Genomic DNA, 19,982 nt, shown 5'->3' with positions numbered 1-19,982 from the left:
TGTGATTTAACTACTCTGAATAATTTTGTATCATCCGCAAATTTGATAACCTCACTAGTTGTATTCCTTTCCAGATCATTTATATATATATTGAAAAGCACTGGTCCAAGTACAGATCCCTCCATTTTGCCAATATTCAAGCAACTTTTATGCTTTATTAGATGTGTTCTGACCAAGCGCCGAGATTTTGCCAACTGACAGTAAATTTTACTAGCAGAGTGTGACTATGCTGGATCCATGTTGATAACCTTGGTGAAAGATCTGCTGATGTATTTTAAACCCTGCCTTTTGGTGCTTTTTAATTTCAGAGAGCATAGGTTGGCATTATGAATTGAGATTCAGCCCCTAATGCAGCATTTTAGAAACATGGTACCATGTCGGGCTTATACAGAAGCATAAGTACTGCCAGAATCACAAGTACTGAAACAGGAAATATCTGTTTTTTCTTTATTATTAATGAGCATTTGAAATTTTAAAAAAGAAATAACTAGTCACACTGGGACCTATGATTATATGTAACCGATAAAGTGGAAGAAATGTTATAATGATAAAGTAACCGGTCGGTGTTATGAAGGTCTTTCTATTGCATTTGGAATATTTGGAATGCTCTACAAGAAACGCCTTATGCTTTGAAAATTAGAATTTTACAATCGAGTGTATTTTTATGAAATAGTTGCTTGTTACACATTTTGAATTGGCACTTTTGTTGTATGTAGTTCCTAGAGTTAGCTCTGAGTGGAGGAATAATTACAAGCCCCTTTTATGACTCAGATCTAGCCTGTGTGTCAATTATTTAGGTAACCAGGACAAATCTTTAGACTACCTATTTCATAAAGAGTTCGTGGTAGATATTCTAAGCCTTCTGGAATTAAACAAGAACAGGCTGGTCAGCAACAACATTTAGAACCAAAATTCTCCGTCTGTATTTACAGCTTAGCATCACATTTCATAGCACTCATTTAAAATCCTCTGTTCGTCCACACTATCCTCTTGTTGTTTTTCATTGTGTGTCCTGTCTTGACTGTCTGAAAAGCTCCAAGGAATAGAGAACATCCATTATGCATTTCTGTAAAGGACTGCATATATCTGGTATGCGCTATACAAATCATAAGAATAATAACTCTTTGTCTCCTGTGATGGAGTGACCCTATTTTCTCTCCTTAACCTGTGTGGGACCAGGCTAGATGCCTGGTCCACCTTAATTCCCCTAGAGAGAGAGAGAGAGAGAGCTCTGTGACCTGGGCTCAGCAGGGGAGGAATAGGAGTTAGGATCCAGGTGGTGATAGGCTAGGCCCAGGTCTCCAGAAGAAGGCAGCTCCTGTAATATCTCTGACCTAACATGGAGTTATTGGGAAGTACACTACTAAGAAGATTGGCAGTCTACTAATGCTGTGTTTGAATGTTATAATAAAGTGAAGTTGCATGCAGAAAAGCTGGAGTCATTGTGATTCCTGATTCCAGAGAGTGAGTTTTGCTCAGCCATCCTCACATGGTGTCAGGTCAGGAATTTTTTCTAAAGTTGGCACATAAAAAAAAAAGGTCTTGGGGGGAGAAAGAAAAGGTTTTGTTTTATGTGTGGCCTGCCAGAAGCAGTTTGGAGGCAAAGCAGTGCTGAAGAGGTAAAGGGTATGGCTCAGGGAGCACATTGAAGCAAAGCAGTCTGCAAAAGAGAAAGAAAAAGTGTCTGTTTCAAATACAGAGAATTGTGAAGAGAACCTGTGGCTCTAAACAAGGTACAGAGCACTAAGGGCTGTGAAAAGATGTGACTCAGGCAGCACACAAAGCCAAATTGTTTAAAAGTTTTAAAACAGAGAGATGTTTGAATGGGCCAGGCTATAGGGACAGCCATTAGAAAGTGGTAGGAGTTAAACCGGTCAAGGAAATAAGCTCTGCCAGAAATAGCTAGAAAAAAATGTGATTAAGCTAATGCTGGTTATACAGGCTTTTTTTTTCTTTTTACTTTTTTGCCTTTGAGAAAGAAAAGGGAAAGAAACAGTGGTGCAGGGAGGCTGTACTAAACAGAGAATGGCCCTGGAAAAAGCTGCCAGAGTTGACTATGAGTGCTGAGTGTGAGGACAGGGTGTGTCCCTTCAGAAGTGAGCAAATTACATTAAGGAGTGCAGCTTTCAGAGTGGTACTGAAACCTGGAATGGAGCTAGTGAGTACACTGCAGAAACAGGTGAAGCAAGAGAAGCCAGAGGGCTTGAAAGAAGTGCATAGTCATGTGTTGTAGGAGTTTCCAGTTCTCCAGAGCCAGATGGGACAACCTGAGGCTGGAGGTATGTCAGCTAAAGAAGCAAGCCAGGGCAGTGGAGCTAAAGAATCCACTCCTAAGAGTCCAGGACAGGCAGAAAGGTGAATGCCTAGAGCAGCTGGACAAAGAAGACCAACAGTTCCTGGATGGCAGAGATGTCCCGCGAGCTGAACACATTGTGACAACGTGCTAAGGAGACCACTGGGAATGTAAAGAAGGTACAACAGAGTGCAGTGCAAAAGATTGTGTTACCAGAGAGCTCATGGAAGAGTTTTAAGGAATGGCCTGAGGAGAGAGGCAACACAGAGTGTGCAGAGAGAGGTGCCGTGGAGACCGCAGTGTGTGGCTCTACAGAGGAGCCAGTTGGAGGCATTGTGGGAATCCAAGAGTGGGGTGCTGCAAAGGAGCCAGAGAGAGACATTGCAGAGAGCCCTGACAAAGGCACTACAGAGATGCCAGAGGAAGGTGCTGTAGGATGCCCAACCACTACCACAGCAGGATGGATGAAGGGAGGCACTGCAGGTTTAGATGGCGTGCAGAAGTCAGAAGATGCCATGGCAATAATAAAGAGAGAGAGAAAATGTCATCACTGGAACACCCAAGAATTGTCCAAGGAGACCTGTGGAGGAGAGAAGGAACCCAGAGTTGTATATGAACTCATGTGAAGGACTGGGAGTGTGCAATGAGCAAAGGGCACTATGGGTAGGGTATTGATAAGGCTGGTATATGGGGCAACACTTGTGAGAGATGGGGAGCACACCCCTATAACCACAAACCTGGCCAAGAGTTTAGTTGGTGGGAGACCAGACAAGGCATGTTGGAGGTGTGAAGCTACTTCCCTGGTTGGGATCCAGGGAGAGTAAAGATGCTTGCTCCAATAGAATCAAGGTGAGGGGGGTTGGTATGTGATAGATGACCCTATTTTCCCTCCTTAACCTGTGCGGGTCCAGGCTAGATGATTGGTTCACCTTAATTTCCCTAGAGAGAGAGCTCTGTGGGCAGGACCCAGGAGGGGAGGAGTAAGACTGGGACCCATGTGGGGATAGTCAGATTAGGCCCAGGTCTCCAGGAGAAAGCAGCTCCTGTAATATCTCTGACCTAACAAGAAGGTATTGGGAAGTACACTGCTGAGAAGGTAGGCAATCTACTAATGTTTGTGTTTGAATGTTATAATATACTATATAGTGAAGCTGCATGAAGAAAAGCTGGAGTCAGTGTGGTTCCTGAGAATGAGGTTTTGCTCAGCCATCCTCATTTTCAAGAAAAATTCTGCCTCAGTTTTATAGAAGGCAATATTACTTTACTACCCAAGAAAAAGATACCAATAAGATCCCTATCTAGGCTCTCACTTCCAGCAACAGCAACAACATTACCAGAGAGAGGAGGCAACCTAATCCTCTTCAACAGGTATAGACAAAAGCCAATCCTAATTTTAGACTACAACATCAATCTTCTGTACTATTCTTACACAGCTTCTGGTAGAGAGAAGGCGTTATCATTTCAAATTAGCATGAGCTTTAACATCATCAGGCCAAAAGATCCTAAAATTTATATATCAAGGATATCGATTGAACTTCAAATCTGCTACCCTCAAAATCCTCTGATGAGGCAGTGTTTAGACACCCAAAAGCTTCTTCAACAAGAGCATTCATCCTGCTTACTAGCCAATGCAGTAGAGTCTGTTCCAGTGCAAGAAAGGAACTCTAGGTTTTATTCCAATTACTTTCTACTCAGAAAGCCATAGGTTGTTTAGAGCTCTGAGAGAGCTTTGTGTCTCAGTGCCATCTGATGATATCACCTCACTTGTGTGGATGATTTATTCTGTTGTCTAGAGAGGTTACAGGTAAGCAAGTTAGCTTTATTGCAAGATAAGAAGTCTGAAATCTAAGTTAATAGGTGTTGTTGCCATTTTATGTTATCTGCAGGTTTGACTATGAGGAATCAAGTGAGCATTCTGATGAACGAAACCTGTATATAGGATATATTGGTACTTGTGTCTGTTCTTTTATAAAGCATTTAGGTGCCTCAAGGTGGAGGAGCTTAATAATAGTTCTTTATATTTTTCATATTTTAAAACGTTTTGTGGGAAAAGGCACACCTACAATCTGCAGTGGCTCAGTTAAACTATTTTTTCTCTGCACATACTGGCACTGTATTGGAAGTGTGGGCAGGGACATGTCATAGCAATTTTGACTGAATACTACCTTGCACGTTATAATATGAATACTGGTCTAACTACTCCACTCTGTCTCCTAATGATCTAAACTCTAATGATGCAGATATCATTAAAATGAAAATCATATATACACTGACTTTTATTTTCCAGCTTGTGGACTATCGTGTAGAGTTCAGCAAATGGTGGGTGAATGAATTTAAAACCATCAAGTTTCCCTCCTCTGGAACTGTTTTCGATTATTATATAGATCAAGAGAGTAAGCGATTTACACCTTGGACTGATAAAGTCCCAGGATTTGAGCTGGATCCAGATGTCCCATTACAGGTAATCACCAGATAAAGCCTTTTCTTGCTCTTTTTTACAGATATTCGGCACTTGCCAATATTGACTCATGGTTATTTTAAAGACAGCGCATGGACCTATTCCTTTCAGAATTGTTCTTTTCTTATTTACCGTAATATGTTTCATAAAGTTTGAATGCACCTGTGTATATTTTTATGTTTATTAATATAAATAACATTGGTACCTTTTTATTATTATAGCAGTTTTGTAAGTAAACCAAAGGATTTCTCTTATTTAGTATTTATAGTAAGAAGGAAGAACAATCCATACATGGATTTGAAGATCTTATCAGGTTGAGGTCATTTTCAATAGGGCAGATGCAAGGCCCTTCTCTCCTCCCTATTTCTAAACTTTCACCCTAATTGGTTCACTGACAAGAAAGTTATCTGCAGGTTATTTGCAGCGATGTATTTATCAATCATTAAACAGTTATTATCCTGTTAAGATTCCCAGCCGTGGCAACCTGCGGCCAGGCCCCCTTACCTGCCCTGATGGGTGCTCGGTTCAGTCCTCCTTCTCGGCAGCCCAAGGCAGCCTGGCTCCGAATCCCTTGGCAGCGTCCTGCCCACACGACACAGGACGCTGCCGACTCAGCCTCTGCATGTGCCTCACTAGGCGCGCGCGTCTCTCTCTCCTTCTTAAAGGGGCCGCAGTGGGAAACTTCTCCGTGGCCCCGGGAGATGACGTCACTGAACTTGGGTATTTTAACCCAGCTCAGATCTCTGCACCTCCCCTTGGCAACAGGTCTAGCTCTTCCTTGAGTGCATTGTTGCTTGTTCTTAATCCTTCGTTCCAGTTTGCCTTCCTGATCCTGCGTTCCAGTTTGCCTTCCTGATCCTGTGTTCCAGCCTGCCTTCCTGATCCTGTGTTCCTGTCCCAGCTCCGTTCCTGCTCCTGCCCTTGGACTGACTTCCTGGTTTTGACTCCTGCTTGGTACCTTGACTCTGCTACTTCGGTGCCTGTCCTGCCCTCCAGCCTGCCTCAACGTTCTGCTACTTCGCTGCCTGTCCTGACCTCCGGCTTGCCTCATCGTTCTGCTACTTCGCTGCCTGCCCTGACCTCCAGTCTGATCCTGGTTACGCCTGCCCGCCACCAGCCTCGACCCGGCCTCCCTGACTTCGCCTCGTCTTCTCCTGGACACTTCCTCGAGAGAGACCCGTGCCTAAGTCTTGCCGGCCCCGGCACCCAAGGGCTCAATCTGAGGGGAACGTAGGCTGGTATAGGTGAAGCTCCAGTTGGGTCTTCTCCGCCTGTGCCGCCTCCCGACGACGAGGACTACTGGGGGCCTGACCTCGGTGGTGGTTCCAACCTCATCTCAATTCAAGGATCCACATAGACAACAATTATCCCATATGAAACTCATATTGAACGTTAACAAAACAGAAGTTATTTTATTAGATAGAAGACCTATTCTTCACTAGGGATGTGAATCGTTTTTTGACGATTTAAAATATCGTCCGATATATTTTAAATCGTCAAAAATCATTAGAGCCGCGATACAATAACAATTCCCCCGATTTATCGTCAAAAAATCGTAAATCGGGGGAAGGGGGAGGGCGAAAAAACCGGCACACTAAAAAAACACTAAAACCCACCCCGACCCTTTAAAATAAATCCCCCACCCTCCCGAACCCCCCCAAAATGCCTTAAATTACCTGGGGTCCAGAGGAAGGGTCCCGCTGTGATCTTCCACTCTTGGACCTCCGGTGCTTGTAGAAATGGCGCCGGCGCTACCTTTGGTTTTTCCGTACGGAAAAACGATTCGCGGCAGGAGATCGCTCCCGGACCCCTGCTGGACCCCCATGGACTTTTGGCCAGCTTGGGGGTCCTCCTGACCCCCACAAGACTTACCAAAAGTCCAGCGGGGGTCCGGAACGACCTCCTGCAGTCGAATCGTGTTGTCTATGGCCGGCGCCATTTTGCGCCGCCATTTTGCGCCATTTCTACAAGCACCGGAGGTCCGAGAGTAAAAGATCACACCGGGACCCTTCCTCTGGACCCCAGGTAATTTAAGGCATTTTGGGGGGGTTCGGGAGGGTGGGGGATTTATTTTAAAGGGTCGGGGTGGGTTTTAGGGTTGTTTTAGTGTGCCGGTTTTCCCGCCCTCCCCCCCACTGGACCCCAGGTAATTTAAGGCATTTTGGGGGGGGGGTTCGGGAGGGTGGGGGATTTATTTTAAAGGGTCGGGATGGGTTTTAGGGATGTTTTAGTGTGCCGGTTTTCGATTTTCACGATTTTCACGATTTTTAAAAAAACCCAAACGGCAACGATCTGATTCCCTCCCCCTCCCAGCCGAAATCGATCGTTAAGACGATCGATCACATGATTCCCATCTCTATTCTTCACAGTCTACCCTCTTTAAAATTAGAAGATAATTCTACTTTAATAAATCTTGTAACCCATACCCGTGATCTAGGGGTAATCATTGATCGTGAATTTAATTTCAGAAAACACATTTCCACCAAAATTAGAGAAGGATACAACAAGCTTCAAACTTTAAAATGATTAAAACCACTTTTAAACCCTTCTGACTGTTGTGTGTCCCGGACGAGTGGGTGCCATAACCGGGCCTGCTCACCTTGCCATGCCCTCAACCAGCTCCGGTCTTGCCGCTGCCGCCAGTTCCCGCCATCCCCGTCATTCACCACAGCCCTCTTCGGCTTCCTCGATGCCATAGGCCTCACAGCGGAGCTCCCGCCGGGGCTCCGCGTCCTCCTGCTTCTCGGCCCTGCCCCTAGGCGCGCGTGTGGCCGACGTCACGTCATTTAAAGGACCAAGCATGGGAAAACCGGCTCAGACTTGCCCTGATGACATCACCAGTCCTTAGTATAAATAGCGAGGTCCTGTCCCCAGGACCTCGCCTTGGCAATCGGGTCAACACCGTGGTAACATAGAAACATAGAAATGACGGCAGAAGAAGACCAAATGGCTCATCCAGTCTGCCCAGCAAGCTTTCACACTTTTCTTTTTTTTTCTCCTTATACTTATCTGTTACTCTTGGCCCTTATTAGTAACTTTTTGGTTCTAGTTACCTTCCACCCCCACCACTGATGTAGAGAGCAGTGCTGGATCTGCATCTAAGTGAAGTATCTAGCTTAATTGGTTAGGGGTAGTAACTGCCGCAACAAGCAAGCTCCTCCCACGCTTATTTGTTTACCCAGCCTGTGCCATTCAGTCCTTGTTGGTTGATGTCTGAATATACATCCTCTTTTCTTTATTCGCCCCTGCCGTTGAAGCATGAGTTGTGCTGGATATGAATCCCAAGTGACGTATGAGACTTAATTGATTTGGGGTAGTAACCGCCGTAAAAAGCAAGCTACACCCATGATTATTTGTGTACCCAGACTATGTAATTCAGACCTTGTTTGTTGTTGCCGGAATATAAATCCTCGTTTCCTCTTTCCCCCCTGCCATTGAAGCAGAGAGCTATGCTGGATATGCATTGAAAGTGAAGTATCAGTCTTTCCCCCCGCCGTTGAAGCAGAGAGCTATGCTGGATATGCATTGAAAGTGAAGTATTAGACTTATTTGGTTTGGGGTAGTAACCGCGACAACAATCAAACTTCTCCCCCGCTTTTTTGTGAATGCAAATCCTTTTTTCCACATTTCCTCTTGCCATTGAAGCATACAGCAGTGTTGGAGTCACATTAACAGTGAGTATGTTTATTGAATAAGGTTATTTATCTCCAGGTAGTAGCCGTCATTCCCGCAAGCCAGCCCCATGCCTCTTCTCTTCATTCACATCCTCTAGACTTTATGGATCCACAGTATTTATCCCACACCCCTTTGAAATCCTTCACAATTTTGGTCTTCACCACTTCCTCCGGAAGGGCGTTCCAGGCATCCACCACCCTCTCCGTGAATAAATACTTCATGACATTGGTTCTGAGTCTTCCTCCCTGGAGATTCAAATCGTGACCCCTGGTTCTGCTGATTTTTTTAAAACGGAAAAGGTTTGTCATTGTCTTTAGATGATTAAAACCTTTCAAGTATCTGAAAGTCTGTATCATATCACCTCTGCTCCTCCTTTCCTCCAGGGTGTACATATTTAGATACTTCAATCTCTCCTCATAAGTCATTTGATGAAGACCCTCCACCTTTTTGGTCGCCCTTCTCTGGACCGCCTCCATCCTGTCTCTGTCCATTCGGAGATACGGTCTCCAGAAATGAGCACAGTACTCCAGGTGAGGCCTCACCAAGGACCTGTACAAGGGGATCATCACTTCCCTTTTCTTACTCGATATTCCTCTCTCTATGCAGCCCAGCATTCTTCTGGCTTTAGCTATTGCCTTGTCATATTGTTTCACTGACTTTAGATCGTTAGACACTATCACCCCAAGGTCTTTCTCCTGCTCCGTGCACATCAGCCCTTCACCCCCCAATGAATACAGTTCTTTTGGATTTCCACACCCTATATGCGTGACTCTGCACTTCTTGGCATTGAATCTCAGCTGCCATATCGACCACTCTTCCAGCTTCCTTAAATCCTGTCTCATTCTCTCCACTCCTTCCGGCATGTCCACTCTGTTGCAGATCTTAATGTCATCTGCAAAAAGACAAACCTTACCTTCTATCCCGTCTGCAATTGTTGCGTTCATGCCTGTTCTTGCCTTCGCTCCACCCTCTCTACCTTTGTGGTGACTCCCTTTGGGTCTGACGGACAGATGCTGCCATGGCTTCTTCTCGCCATACTTCCTGGAATCCCTGGGCTGGCCTGTCGCTGCGGATCCGCCATGTTCCTGATGATGTAAAGGCGCGCGCGTGCTCCAGAGTTTGTATTGACAAGGGTGCGAATCTCGGGGGCGTCCCCCGTAGTAACATCATCCGCTTCCACTTTAAAAGGTCTTTGCTTGCTACTTCGAATCGAGTTAGCAAGGGGAATTTTTCTCCACCTTGCTCTGCCTTCACCACCTTACCCAGGGGTACCCGCTCCTCAGGGGCCCTGCTCTCTCTCTTCTTGATTTCAGATTGTTAGGATGGAATCCGGTACTCACTCCATGAGGGCCTATGTCCCTGAATGCTCAGAAGACTCCTGACTACCTGGAAGCGATCGCAGATGTGAACACAGTGAGTTCTATTACAGATAGGAACTGTTACTCACTCCACGAGGGTCTATGTTCCTAATCTCAGAAGACTCCCTTCTGTCTAAAACGTTATCGCAGGTACGGAGATCGTGAGTCATTATTGTAAATTGCAGATAGGAACCGGTGCTCACTCCACGAGGGCCCATGTTCCTAAATCCCTTCTCAACTCTCTTCTATATCAGAAGTTATTATTATACTTTTATCTGGTGCATTACTATTAGATTGCAGATAAGAACCGGTACTCACTCCATGAGGGCCTATGTTCCTAAAACCCTCCAAATACTCTCTTCTATTCTACAAGCCATCTCCTACACAGATAATGTGAGTTCTCATTTCAGATTGCATATAGGAACCAGCACTCACCTACAGTTCCTGTTCCTGAATATTTTGAAGACTCTGTGCATAGAAGCCATTACAGATATCTACAATTGTGAGTGTATCATCTTCTACTGGTTATGTATCCAGCATACCCTGTCTACTCACTACCTATAGTCTCTCTCTACAGCTCAGCAACCCAGTGACCACAATTCCAGTATCGAAGGGACTTCAGCCCTGCCAGGCACATCAGCTCACTACTGCCACCTCTGGTGGTTCTACTTCCTGTCTAATAAAGAACTATCTGTGTTTGTCTCCATGCTCCAGCCTAGCCGGTGGTCCCGCTCAGGATATCCTCCTGAGGCCGCTGTCATCTGCCATCGGCCCAGTGATTCACAATTCATCTCAATGTCATCCTTTACACTACTAGAGCTGTATTATACACCTGCCACTCTGTGGGAAGCCAATCCACCACAGATCATTAACTCCGCCTACGGAGTATTACAATTGTTAGCTCTTCCCCTTGGCAAAGGGATTCATACAGATTGCTAACCCTCTGGCAGACTTATAACAGATTGCCACTCTTAGTAGCAGGGATTGATAACAGATTGTTAACTCCTTCCTCTCCAGGAGGAGATCCATAACAGACTGCTACTCCTCTCCCTACTGGAGGAGCTCGATAACAGATTGCTAACTCCGAGCAGCAGAATTACAAGCGATTGCCAACTCCTCCCCTCTGGAGGAGCAGATGTACATCAGATTGCTAACTCCTCCCTTCTGGGGAGCAGATCGCCAACAGCAATGTCGCTCACAAAGATATTGAACAGGACTGGTCCCAACACCGATCCTTGTGGCACTCCGCTTAACACCGCTCTCTCTTCATAGTAAGTTCCATTTACCATCACACATTGTCTTCTGTCCATCAACCAGTTTGCAATCCAGGCCACCACCTCGGCACTCACTCCTAAGCTTCTCATTTTATTCACCAGCCTCCTGTGCGGGACCATATCAAAAGCTTTGCTAAAATCCAAGTAGATGACATTGAACGCTCTTCCTTGATCCAATTCCTTAGTCACTCAATCAAAAAAGGTCTGACAGGACCTTCCCTTGGTGAAACCATGCTGCTTCTGGTCCATCAATTTTGCTACTTGTAGATAGTTCACAATTCTTTCCTTCAGCAGCGACTCCAATACCTTTTCCACCACCGAGGTGAGGCTAACCGGTCTGTAGTTACCAGCCTCCTCTCTGCTCCCACTCTTGTGAAGCGGGACTGCCGTCGCTCTTCTCCAATCACTCGGCACCACTCCCATTTCCAGGGAGCTATTGAACAGGTCACACAGCGGAGCTGCCAGCACATCTCTGAGATCCTTCAGTATCCTGGGATGAACCTCATCAGGCCCCATGGCTTTGTCCACCTTCAGTTTTCCTAGCTCTTCCCATACATTCTCTTCCGTAAATGGAATTTCATCCATTCCGCTTCCCTCCAGTTTCTTGTTAACTAGCGTCGGTCCTTCTCCGGGGTCGTCTTTAGTGAATACCAAACTGAAGTATTCGTTTAATATTTCTGCCAGTTCTTCATCTGTCTCCACCCATTGATCCTTTTCACCTTTCAATTTCAGTATACCACTTTGGACCTTTCTCCTTTCACTGATGTATCTGAAAAATGTTTTGTCACCTTGCTTTACCTCTTTGGCAATCCTTTCTTCTGCTTGAATTTTCGCTTTCATGATTGCTTTCTTCGTCTCCCTCAGTTCCACCAGATATTCTTCCTTGTGCTCCTCTCTTTGGGATTCTTTATATTTCTTGAATGCTGTTCTTTTAGCTTTTATTTTGTCAGCCACCTCCTTTGAGAACCAGATAGGTTTCATTTTTCTCTTGCTTTTCTTTACTTTCCTAACATATATATTAGTTGCCTTGGTAATTGCTCCTTTTAGTTTGGCCCACTGTTGTTCCACATCTCTCTCTTTCTCCCAGCCTTCTAGTTCTTCCTCCAGGTACTTCCCCATTTCATCAAAGTCCGTGTTTTTGAACTGCAAAACTCGGGTTTTCGTGCTACTTCTCCGTATCCTATTTGTGATATGAAACCATACTGTATGATGATCACTGGTGCTGAGGTGGGCACCCACCTGGACATTAGAGACATTATCTCCATTAGTGAGAACTAAATCGGGTATAGCTCCCTCCCTCGTGGGTTCCATTGCCATTTGTTTGAACAGAGCCCCTTGCAGGGCATCCACTATCTCTCTACTACTGTTAGATTCTGCAGAAGGGATTCTCCAGTCTACATCCAGCAGATTAAAATCTCCAACATTCACCACTTCTCCCTTCTTTCCCATCTTTTAGATGTCTTCAACTAGATCTTTGTCAAGCTCTTCCATTTGATTTGGAGACCTGTAAACCACTCCAATAAAAACGGAAGCCCCATCATTTTTTAGGTCGGCCCATAGTGCTTCTTCTTTGCCCCATTTTCCTTGCAGCTCAGATGCTTGGATATTGTTTCTGACATAAAGAGCCACTCCTCCCCCTTTCCTGTCCTCTCTGTCCTTCCTTGATAAGTTATAGCCCAGTATTGCTGTATCCCAATCATAAGATTCCGTGAACCACGTCTCTGTGACAGCAAAAACGTCCAAGTCTGCCTTCACCATTAGGGCTTGCAGATCTGGGATTTTATTGCCCAAACTACGATCATTTGTGCTCATAACTTTCCAGCTTTTCTCGTTCAGGTTACTCTTTTCTTGGACTCCTTTTGTGACTTATTTAGTTGAGTTTTGTTATCCACTTTACCCTTTTCCATTGCATTTGTATTTGTATTTGGGGGGTGACATTCTAATTTCTTTCTGCCACCCCCGGCTTCTAGTTTAAATGCCTTATGACATTGGATTTGAATTTATCTCTTAGGATCCTTTTTCCTGCCATAGAGAGATGTAAGCCATCTTTGACATATAGCTTTTTGTTGTTCTGAGTTTCCCTTCTCCGTGTTCCAGCATTCCTTGTTCCAGCGTCTCCGTGTTCCTGAGCCTTCGTGTGTTCCTGCGGTAGTACCTTCCCAGACTGATCTCTGGTACTGACCTCTGCCTGCCTGACCATTCTTCTTGTCTGCTGCCTGGAACCGACCTCTGCCTGCCTGACCATTCTCCTTGTCTGCTGCCTGGAACTGACCACTGCCTGCCTGACTATCCTCTTCATCTGCCGCCTGGAACTGATCCTCGCTCGCCTTGACTACGCTCGGACTGACCTTAGTATTTGACCTCTGCTTTGGCTGACCACTTCTGGACTAATACTCTAGCTCTGACCCTTGCACTTCACTCAGACACTCTCTTCTGGCCTACTGTGACTACCAGATCAACCTGCTTGGAATCTACCCGCGGCTTCCACCTGACTAGACCCGCAGACGCTGCCTGTCTTGCCCGGAGGACCTTCCTGAAATGTTACCTCCCTGAGGTCTCCGGAGCTTCTAGTTTGGATCTAGTCCATCCTCTCTGTATCAGCTGTGCATCCTTCCTTGTGGCGGACACACCTCTCCGCTACTTCTCTGGGAGATCACCTGAGGCCCACCTAAGTCTAGGTGGTCCAGGTACTCAAGGGCTCAACCTGCGGAAACCCCTGACTGTTATTGGCAAAGCTCCAGCTAGCCTCTGTCTCCTCGTGTGCTCCGCCTCCTGCTGGCAGGCGCTCTCTGAGTCCGACCAGAGGGCCGTACCAATCCTGCACCAGGCCAAGGGTCCACCTCCAGCACAACACTGACTTTAGAATGGTACTTCAACTCTTAATATTTGCAAATACTGACTACTCCAATGTATATTATACTACTCCAATGTATATTATAATGACTCCAATGTATATTATAATGACTATAATATAAATTGGAGTAGTATACATTATAATTACATTATAATAATATACATTATAATATTGTATAATATACAATATTATAATGACGCCAATGTATATTATAATGACTACTCCAATGTATATTACAATGTATATTATAATCACAATGACTACTCCAATGTATATTATAATCTTTATTCTCCCTTCTTATTTCCTACTCCAAGTTTACACATCCTTGTTATAATGTAACTTTATACTCCTTCAAATTGTCTCTACTGTTTGGTTGGTTATAGTTTCTACTTGTTTGATGTAAACCGAGTTGATTTGATTTGTATCAAGAAATTCGGTATATAAAAGCCTTTAATAAATAAATAAATAAAATACTGTAACTCCCTCCTACTTGGGCTACCAGCATCCACAATTCATCCACTTCAAATTTTACAAAATTCCGCAGCCAGAATTCTAACAGGCATAAAGAAACATGACCATATAACCCAGACTCTAATATCATTATACTAGTTGCCTGTAAAGTGCTGAATCAAATACAAAGTCTTATGCATATTATACAAAATATTATACGGAGAGCAAACAGACTGGCTGAATGCCACTATTCTATTACACGCTCCACAATACAATCTACGCTCTGCTAATAAAGGTCTACTAAGTGTACCGTCAGTTCAATCAGCCCACCTTTGCCACGTAAGAGATTGTGTACTTTCATTGGCAGGCCCCAAAATTTGGAATTCTCTCCCAACAGAACTCTGGCTTCAATCAGAACTAAAAACCATTCAGAAAGGAAGTAAAAAATGTGGTTATTTAAGAAGGCCTATCAGGATCCAACATATCTCAGTATCCAGTTTCCCATCAAGTACTTGTTTCTGATCTGATTATCTATTATGTTTTATTGTATAACATTTTATTTCATACTATTTATTATTAACTATCAGTTCTTTTCACTTATATCTTGCTTTATCTAATTTAATTTTTTAACTTGTTAGCTTGTAATGATAAAACTGTCTTTTATTTGTGCTTACAAATTATGTGAACTGCTGTGATGGTCTCCGAATGACAGTATAAAAAATTATTAAATAAATAAGTTATCAGTCTAATAGACAAAAAATGTTACCTTAGAAATTCATTAGCCATATTTGATTGGATTAATGTCTCATTAGAACATACTAAATAGGGTAAGTTTCTAGATGCCATAAATGACTAATACATGGAGCAGCTGCTCCTAGAAGCCACAAGAAGAACAGCTACTTTAGATCTGATCCTCAGCAGAACATAAGACCTGGTGCAAGGGGTTAATCTGGTGGGGTCATTTATGCCAAATATGATTGCATTATGATAACTATTTCTAATCACTAGAGTGAGGACATTAAGTAAAATGGCTGAAGTAGCATAAAACTTTAAAAAGGAAGACTATAACAGAATGAGGAAATAAATTAGAAAGAAACTAAAATGAGCAGCTGCCAAGGTTAAAAGTGTGCACGCAGCATGTACATTGTTTAAAAATACCATTTTGGAAGCCCAGATAAAATGTATTCTTTGCATTAAAAAATGTTGAAGGAAGACCAAATGACTGACAGCATGAATTAATGGTGAGGTGAAAAAGGCAATTAAAAACAAAAAAGACTCTTTCAAAAAATGGAAGGCAGACCCCCCAATGAAAAAAATAGGCAGGAGCATAAGCATTGGCAAGTTAGATGAAAATCAGTAGTGAGACAGGCCAAGAAAGAATTTGAGAAGCTTGCCAAAGAGGCAAAAACTACTAATAAAGTATGTTTGAGGCAAAAAGCCAGTGAGAGAGCCGATTGAGCCATTAGATGACTAAGGAGTAGAAGGGTTACTCAGAGATGATGATTCTGAGCAACTAAAGCAAATCTCTGTGATAATGGAAGATATAATAGATACAGTTGATAAATTCAAGAGTAACAAATCATCAGCACTAAATAGTATTTACCCCAGAGTTCTGAAGGAATTAAAAAATGAAATTGCATACCTGTTACCAGTAATTTGTGACCTATCGTTTAAAATGGCCATAGTTCTTGTAGACTGGAGAGTGGCCAATGCAACACCAATTTTTAAAAAGGGTTTCAGAGGTGATCTGGGAAACTATAGATTGGTATCCAGGCAAAATGCTAAATGTTATTCTTAAAAAGAAATTATTTGCCATATATTTCCCCCAACGACTTCAGAACATAAGAACATAAGAAATTGCCATGCTGGGTCAGACCAAGGGTCCATCAAGCCCAGCATCCTGTTTTCAACAGAGGCCTTCAACAGTCCTTCAACTACTCATCTTCTCCAACCTGGACTACTGCAACTCCTTGCTATTCAACTTACCTCTCACCACCATCCGACCATTCTAAATCCTTCAAAATACAGCCACCAGAATAATCACAGGAACTAAGAAACACGATCACATTACTCCAACACTTATATCACTAAACTGGCTCCCAATAAAATTCAGGATAGACTACAAAACACTTTCCATATTACACAAAATAATATACGAAAAACAAACTGGCTAAGTATATCTCTAAAACTCCACTCACCAAACCGAAACCTTCGCTCAATTAACAAAGGTCTATTAAAAATTCCATCTGCTCGTTCCAAACAACTTACCTCAACTCGGAAGAGAGCCATATCCCTAGGAAGTCCCAAACTCTGGAACTCCCTCCCAATCGAACTTAGAACACAGCAAAATTTAAAAACCTTCAAAAAAGAACTAAAAACTTGGATGTTTACCAAAGTCTACCAAAATACCCAATGACTCTCTGTTATTACTTACCCTCCCTACCGGCCCTATGTAAACATGTGGAACCAATGCAAGCATGTAATATAACCGTATAGTTCAACATCCGAACTATGTTTATAACGCCTACAATAACTATGTTAACAATCGCATGAACCTTTTGAACACTATGTTATATCTCGAACTTTGTAAATCTCGAAACTTTGTAAACCATTATGATGGCAAAACCGAACGACGGTATATAAAACTCAATAAATAAATAAATATAAATAGGCATGGCTTAATGGAGAAAAGTCAATATGGTTTTAGCAAAGGGAAATCTTACCTTAAAAATCTATTCAAAGGTGTAAATAAAAATGTAGATAAAGATGAGCCAATTAATATAGTGTATTTGGATTTTCAAAAGTATTTTGACAAAGTCCCCCATGAGAAATTAAAATATAGGAAGGGATAGGAAGCCGTGTCCTATTGTGGATAATTCAAAAGATTAGAAACAGAGAGTAAGACTAAATGGTCAGTTTTCCAAATGGAGAAATATTGGGGCAGATTTTAAAACCTGCGCGTGGGCGCAGATTTGTTCTCGCAACCTGGCGCGAACAAATCTACGCCCGATTTTATAACATGAGCGCGCAAGTGGGTGCACAATTGTGCAACTTGCGCGCGCCAAGCCGCGCAGCCTGCCTCCGTTCTGCCCCCTGCACCTTCCCCTCCCTTCCCCTACCTAACCCGCCCCCCAGCCCTACTTAGAACCCTCCTTACCTTTGTTGAAGAACTTACGTCTGCCTCCCAGCAGGCGTAACTTACGCGCGCCGGCTGACGGCCGACCCGCGATCCCGGGCACAGCGGCAAATGGCCGCTGTGCCTGGAGTCTCACGCCACGCCCCGCCCCACCCACGGACCGCCCAGGAACGCCCACGCCCCGCCCCTTTTGCAAGCCCCGAGACATACGCGCGTCCCGGGGCTTGCGCTTGGCGCGCGCAGGGGCAGCCAGGGGCAGCTTTTCGGGGGTTACGCGCGTAACCCTTTGAAAATCTGCCCCATTATTAGTGGAGTGCCCCAGGAATCTGTACTGGGACCTGTGCTGTTCAACATATTTGTAAATGATCTGGAAAAGGACATGAGTAAGGTGATCAAATTGCAGATGACACAAAATTCTTCAAAGTTGTTAAAGCAGCAGCAGTTTGCGAGGTATTGCAGAATAAACTTGTGAGACTGGGGAACTGGACATCTGAATGGCAGATGAATTTTAATGTGGATAAGTACAAAGTGATACATTTAAGGAAGAATAATCCCAACTACAGGTACACAATCCTGGATTCTGTATTGGGAGTCACTACACAGGAAAAGGACCTTGGAGTCCTTGTGAACAATACATATTATCCCAGAGCTGTCTGTTGTTGTTTTTATTAAAATGTTAGATTGATAGTGGTGACTTGTAGGAACATACAGAAGTTTGCAGGCTATCAAATCTGTTTGGTCATAAGGAGTAATAACTCATGAAAGCTAATCAATACATCTATTATTAGTCTAATAAAAGGGATTACCTTAGATATTTTTTTATGTATTGACCTTTATTTCCTCAGATTTGAAAGAGATGGATGGGGAAAAGAAAAAAGGGAGGAAAGTAATGAAAGAATAAGTGAAAAGGCAATATAGTGTTGTAAGAGACTAACAAAAAAAGGGGACATCATAACCAAATATACCAAAAAAGACTTTAAACACTATTTTATTTTCTCTATATACAAACAAAGCTATAAAAAAAAGTTGAGAATGATGAGAATGTTGGATTTATTTTATGAAATGCATAAGACTGTAGAAAAGACCATTTTATGCACTGCAGAATATCAGAATGAGGCTTTTCGGGGGAGCCTCCTAAGAGGAGAGAGGGAGAGGCCCCCAGTATTTCTGGATGTGAACCAGACCTTTTTTCCATCCAAGCGCCGAGAGAACAGCTGAGCCCCAATTTGAGGGGCGGGGCCTGTGATGTCATCGGCGAGTGCCTGGCTTTAAAAATGCCAGGACAGCGGCGTTTTAACTGGGGAGCCTCCTAAGAGGAGAGAGGGAGAGGCCCCCATTGTTTCTGGACGTGAACCGGACTTTTTGCATCCAAGCGCCGAAAGAACAGCTGAGCCCCAATTTGAGGGGCGGGGCCTGTGACGTCATTGGCGAGTGCCTGGCTTTAAAAACACCAGGACAGCGGCGCACCGCTGCCGCCGGCGCGTGGCTTTGCCCGGCTTAGCCCGGAGAAGACCGGAAGTCCGGGAGAGTTGCCGGTGAGTTCAAACACCGTTTTTGGATATCGAAGGTTTTTGTATTTTAAGTACAACCCATATTATGGGGAGGAAAAGAAAAGTCAAAAGCTTTCCTATATCCCCAATAACACCTAAGGGCCCAATGGACAACCATGTTTTCAAATGGGTTGAATCGTCATTAGGGGATAGCTCAGGAGGACAGTTTTCACTCTCCCTAAGTCCTGGCGCTGGACCATCATTCCCCCTGCAGCCTTTGCCACCATTACCAGATGGGTTTCTACACCTAGAATCAGCTAGTCCACCTAAAGGAAGTGACTGTGCAGTTTCCTGTGATGTTGAGACTTTAAATAAATCTGAAGGAGGGTTAAATGGGCCAGATCAATGGCCCACTGACCCATCGGAAGACGTAACATTAAAAGATATATGGAAAATGATGGCAAAAATGAATGAAAATGTTACCCAAATGAATATGTCATTGTCAGCTATTGTGAATTCTAATAAATTGCAAATAGGGGAACAAAAACAGGGTATTTCCAATTTAAAAGAAGATTTGGTGAAGGTAACAACTAAAATAAAATTGTTGGAGGATACTGAAACATATAAGAGACAGCCTATCTGTTCATAGGGAATTGGAAAAATTAGAAAATATGATGAGATTTAAAAATCTACGGATAAATAATTTCCCTCAGACTAGGCTATTATCTCCAATAGAAATGCTTAAAAGGTATATGAGAGATATACTACAATATGCAGATAAAGATTTTCCACCAGTTTATAAGATCTTTTATTTTCTGGATAAATTGGGAGAACAGAAAGGGGAGAAAACTGAAACTTCAACCGTTGGAGTTTCAACGTTTCTAGAAGAATCTATAGATCTCATTCAGAAAAGAGACACCCTATTTGTATCCCTTCAGTTAGATTCTGACAAAGATAGGTTGTTTAGAGATTTTCTCAAACATAAAGATCTTAA

General features: G+C 43.5%; 1 protein-coding gene across 1 annotated transcript in view; it reads left to right on the top strand.

Moving 5' to 3' along the window:
- Positions 1-19,982, top strand: part of DNAH17 (dynein axonemal heavy chain 17) — a 1,486,981-nt gene that overhangs the window by 1,037,642 nt on the left and 429,357 nt on the right. The window contains exon 45 of the mRNA XM_029599137.1: positions 4,581-4,754. Within this exon, the coding sequence (XP_029454997.1) occupies positions 4,581-4,754 (174 nt within the window). The remainder of the gene's footprint in view (positions 1-4,580; positions 4,755-19,982) is intronic.

The sequence above is a fragment of the Rhinatrema bivittatum genome, chromosome 4 (assembly GCF_901001135.1).
Source record: "Rhinatrema bivittatum chromosome 4, aRhiBiv1.1, whole genome shotgun sequence".
NCBI classification, from domain to species: domain Eukaryota; kingdom Metazoa; phylum Chordata; class Amphibia; order Gymnophiona; family Rhinatrematidae; genus Rhinatrema; species Rhinatrema bivittatum.
The sequence above is the reverse complement of the archived record's forward strand: the minus strand, read 5'-3'. Positions and strand labels throughout refer to the sequence as shown.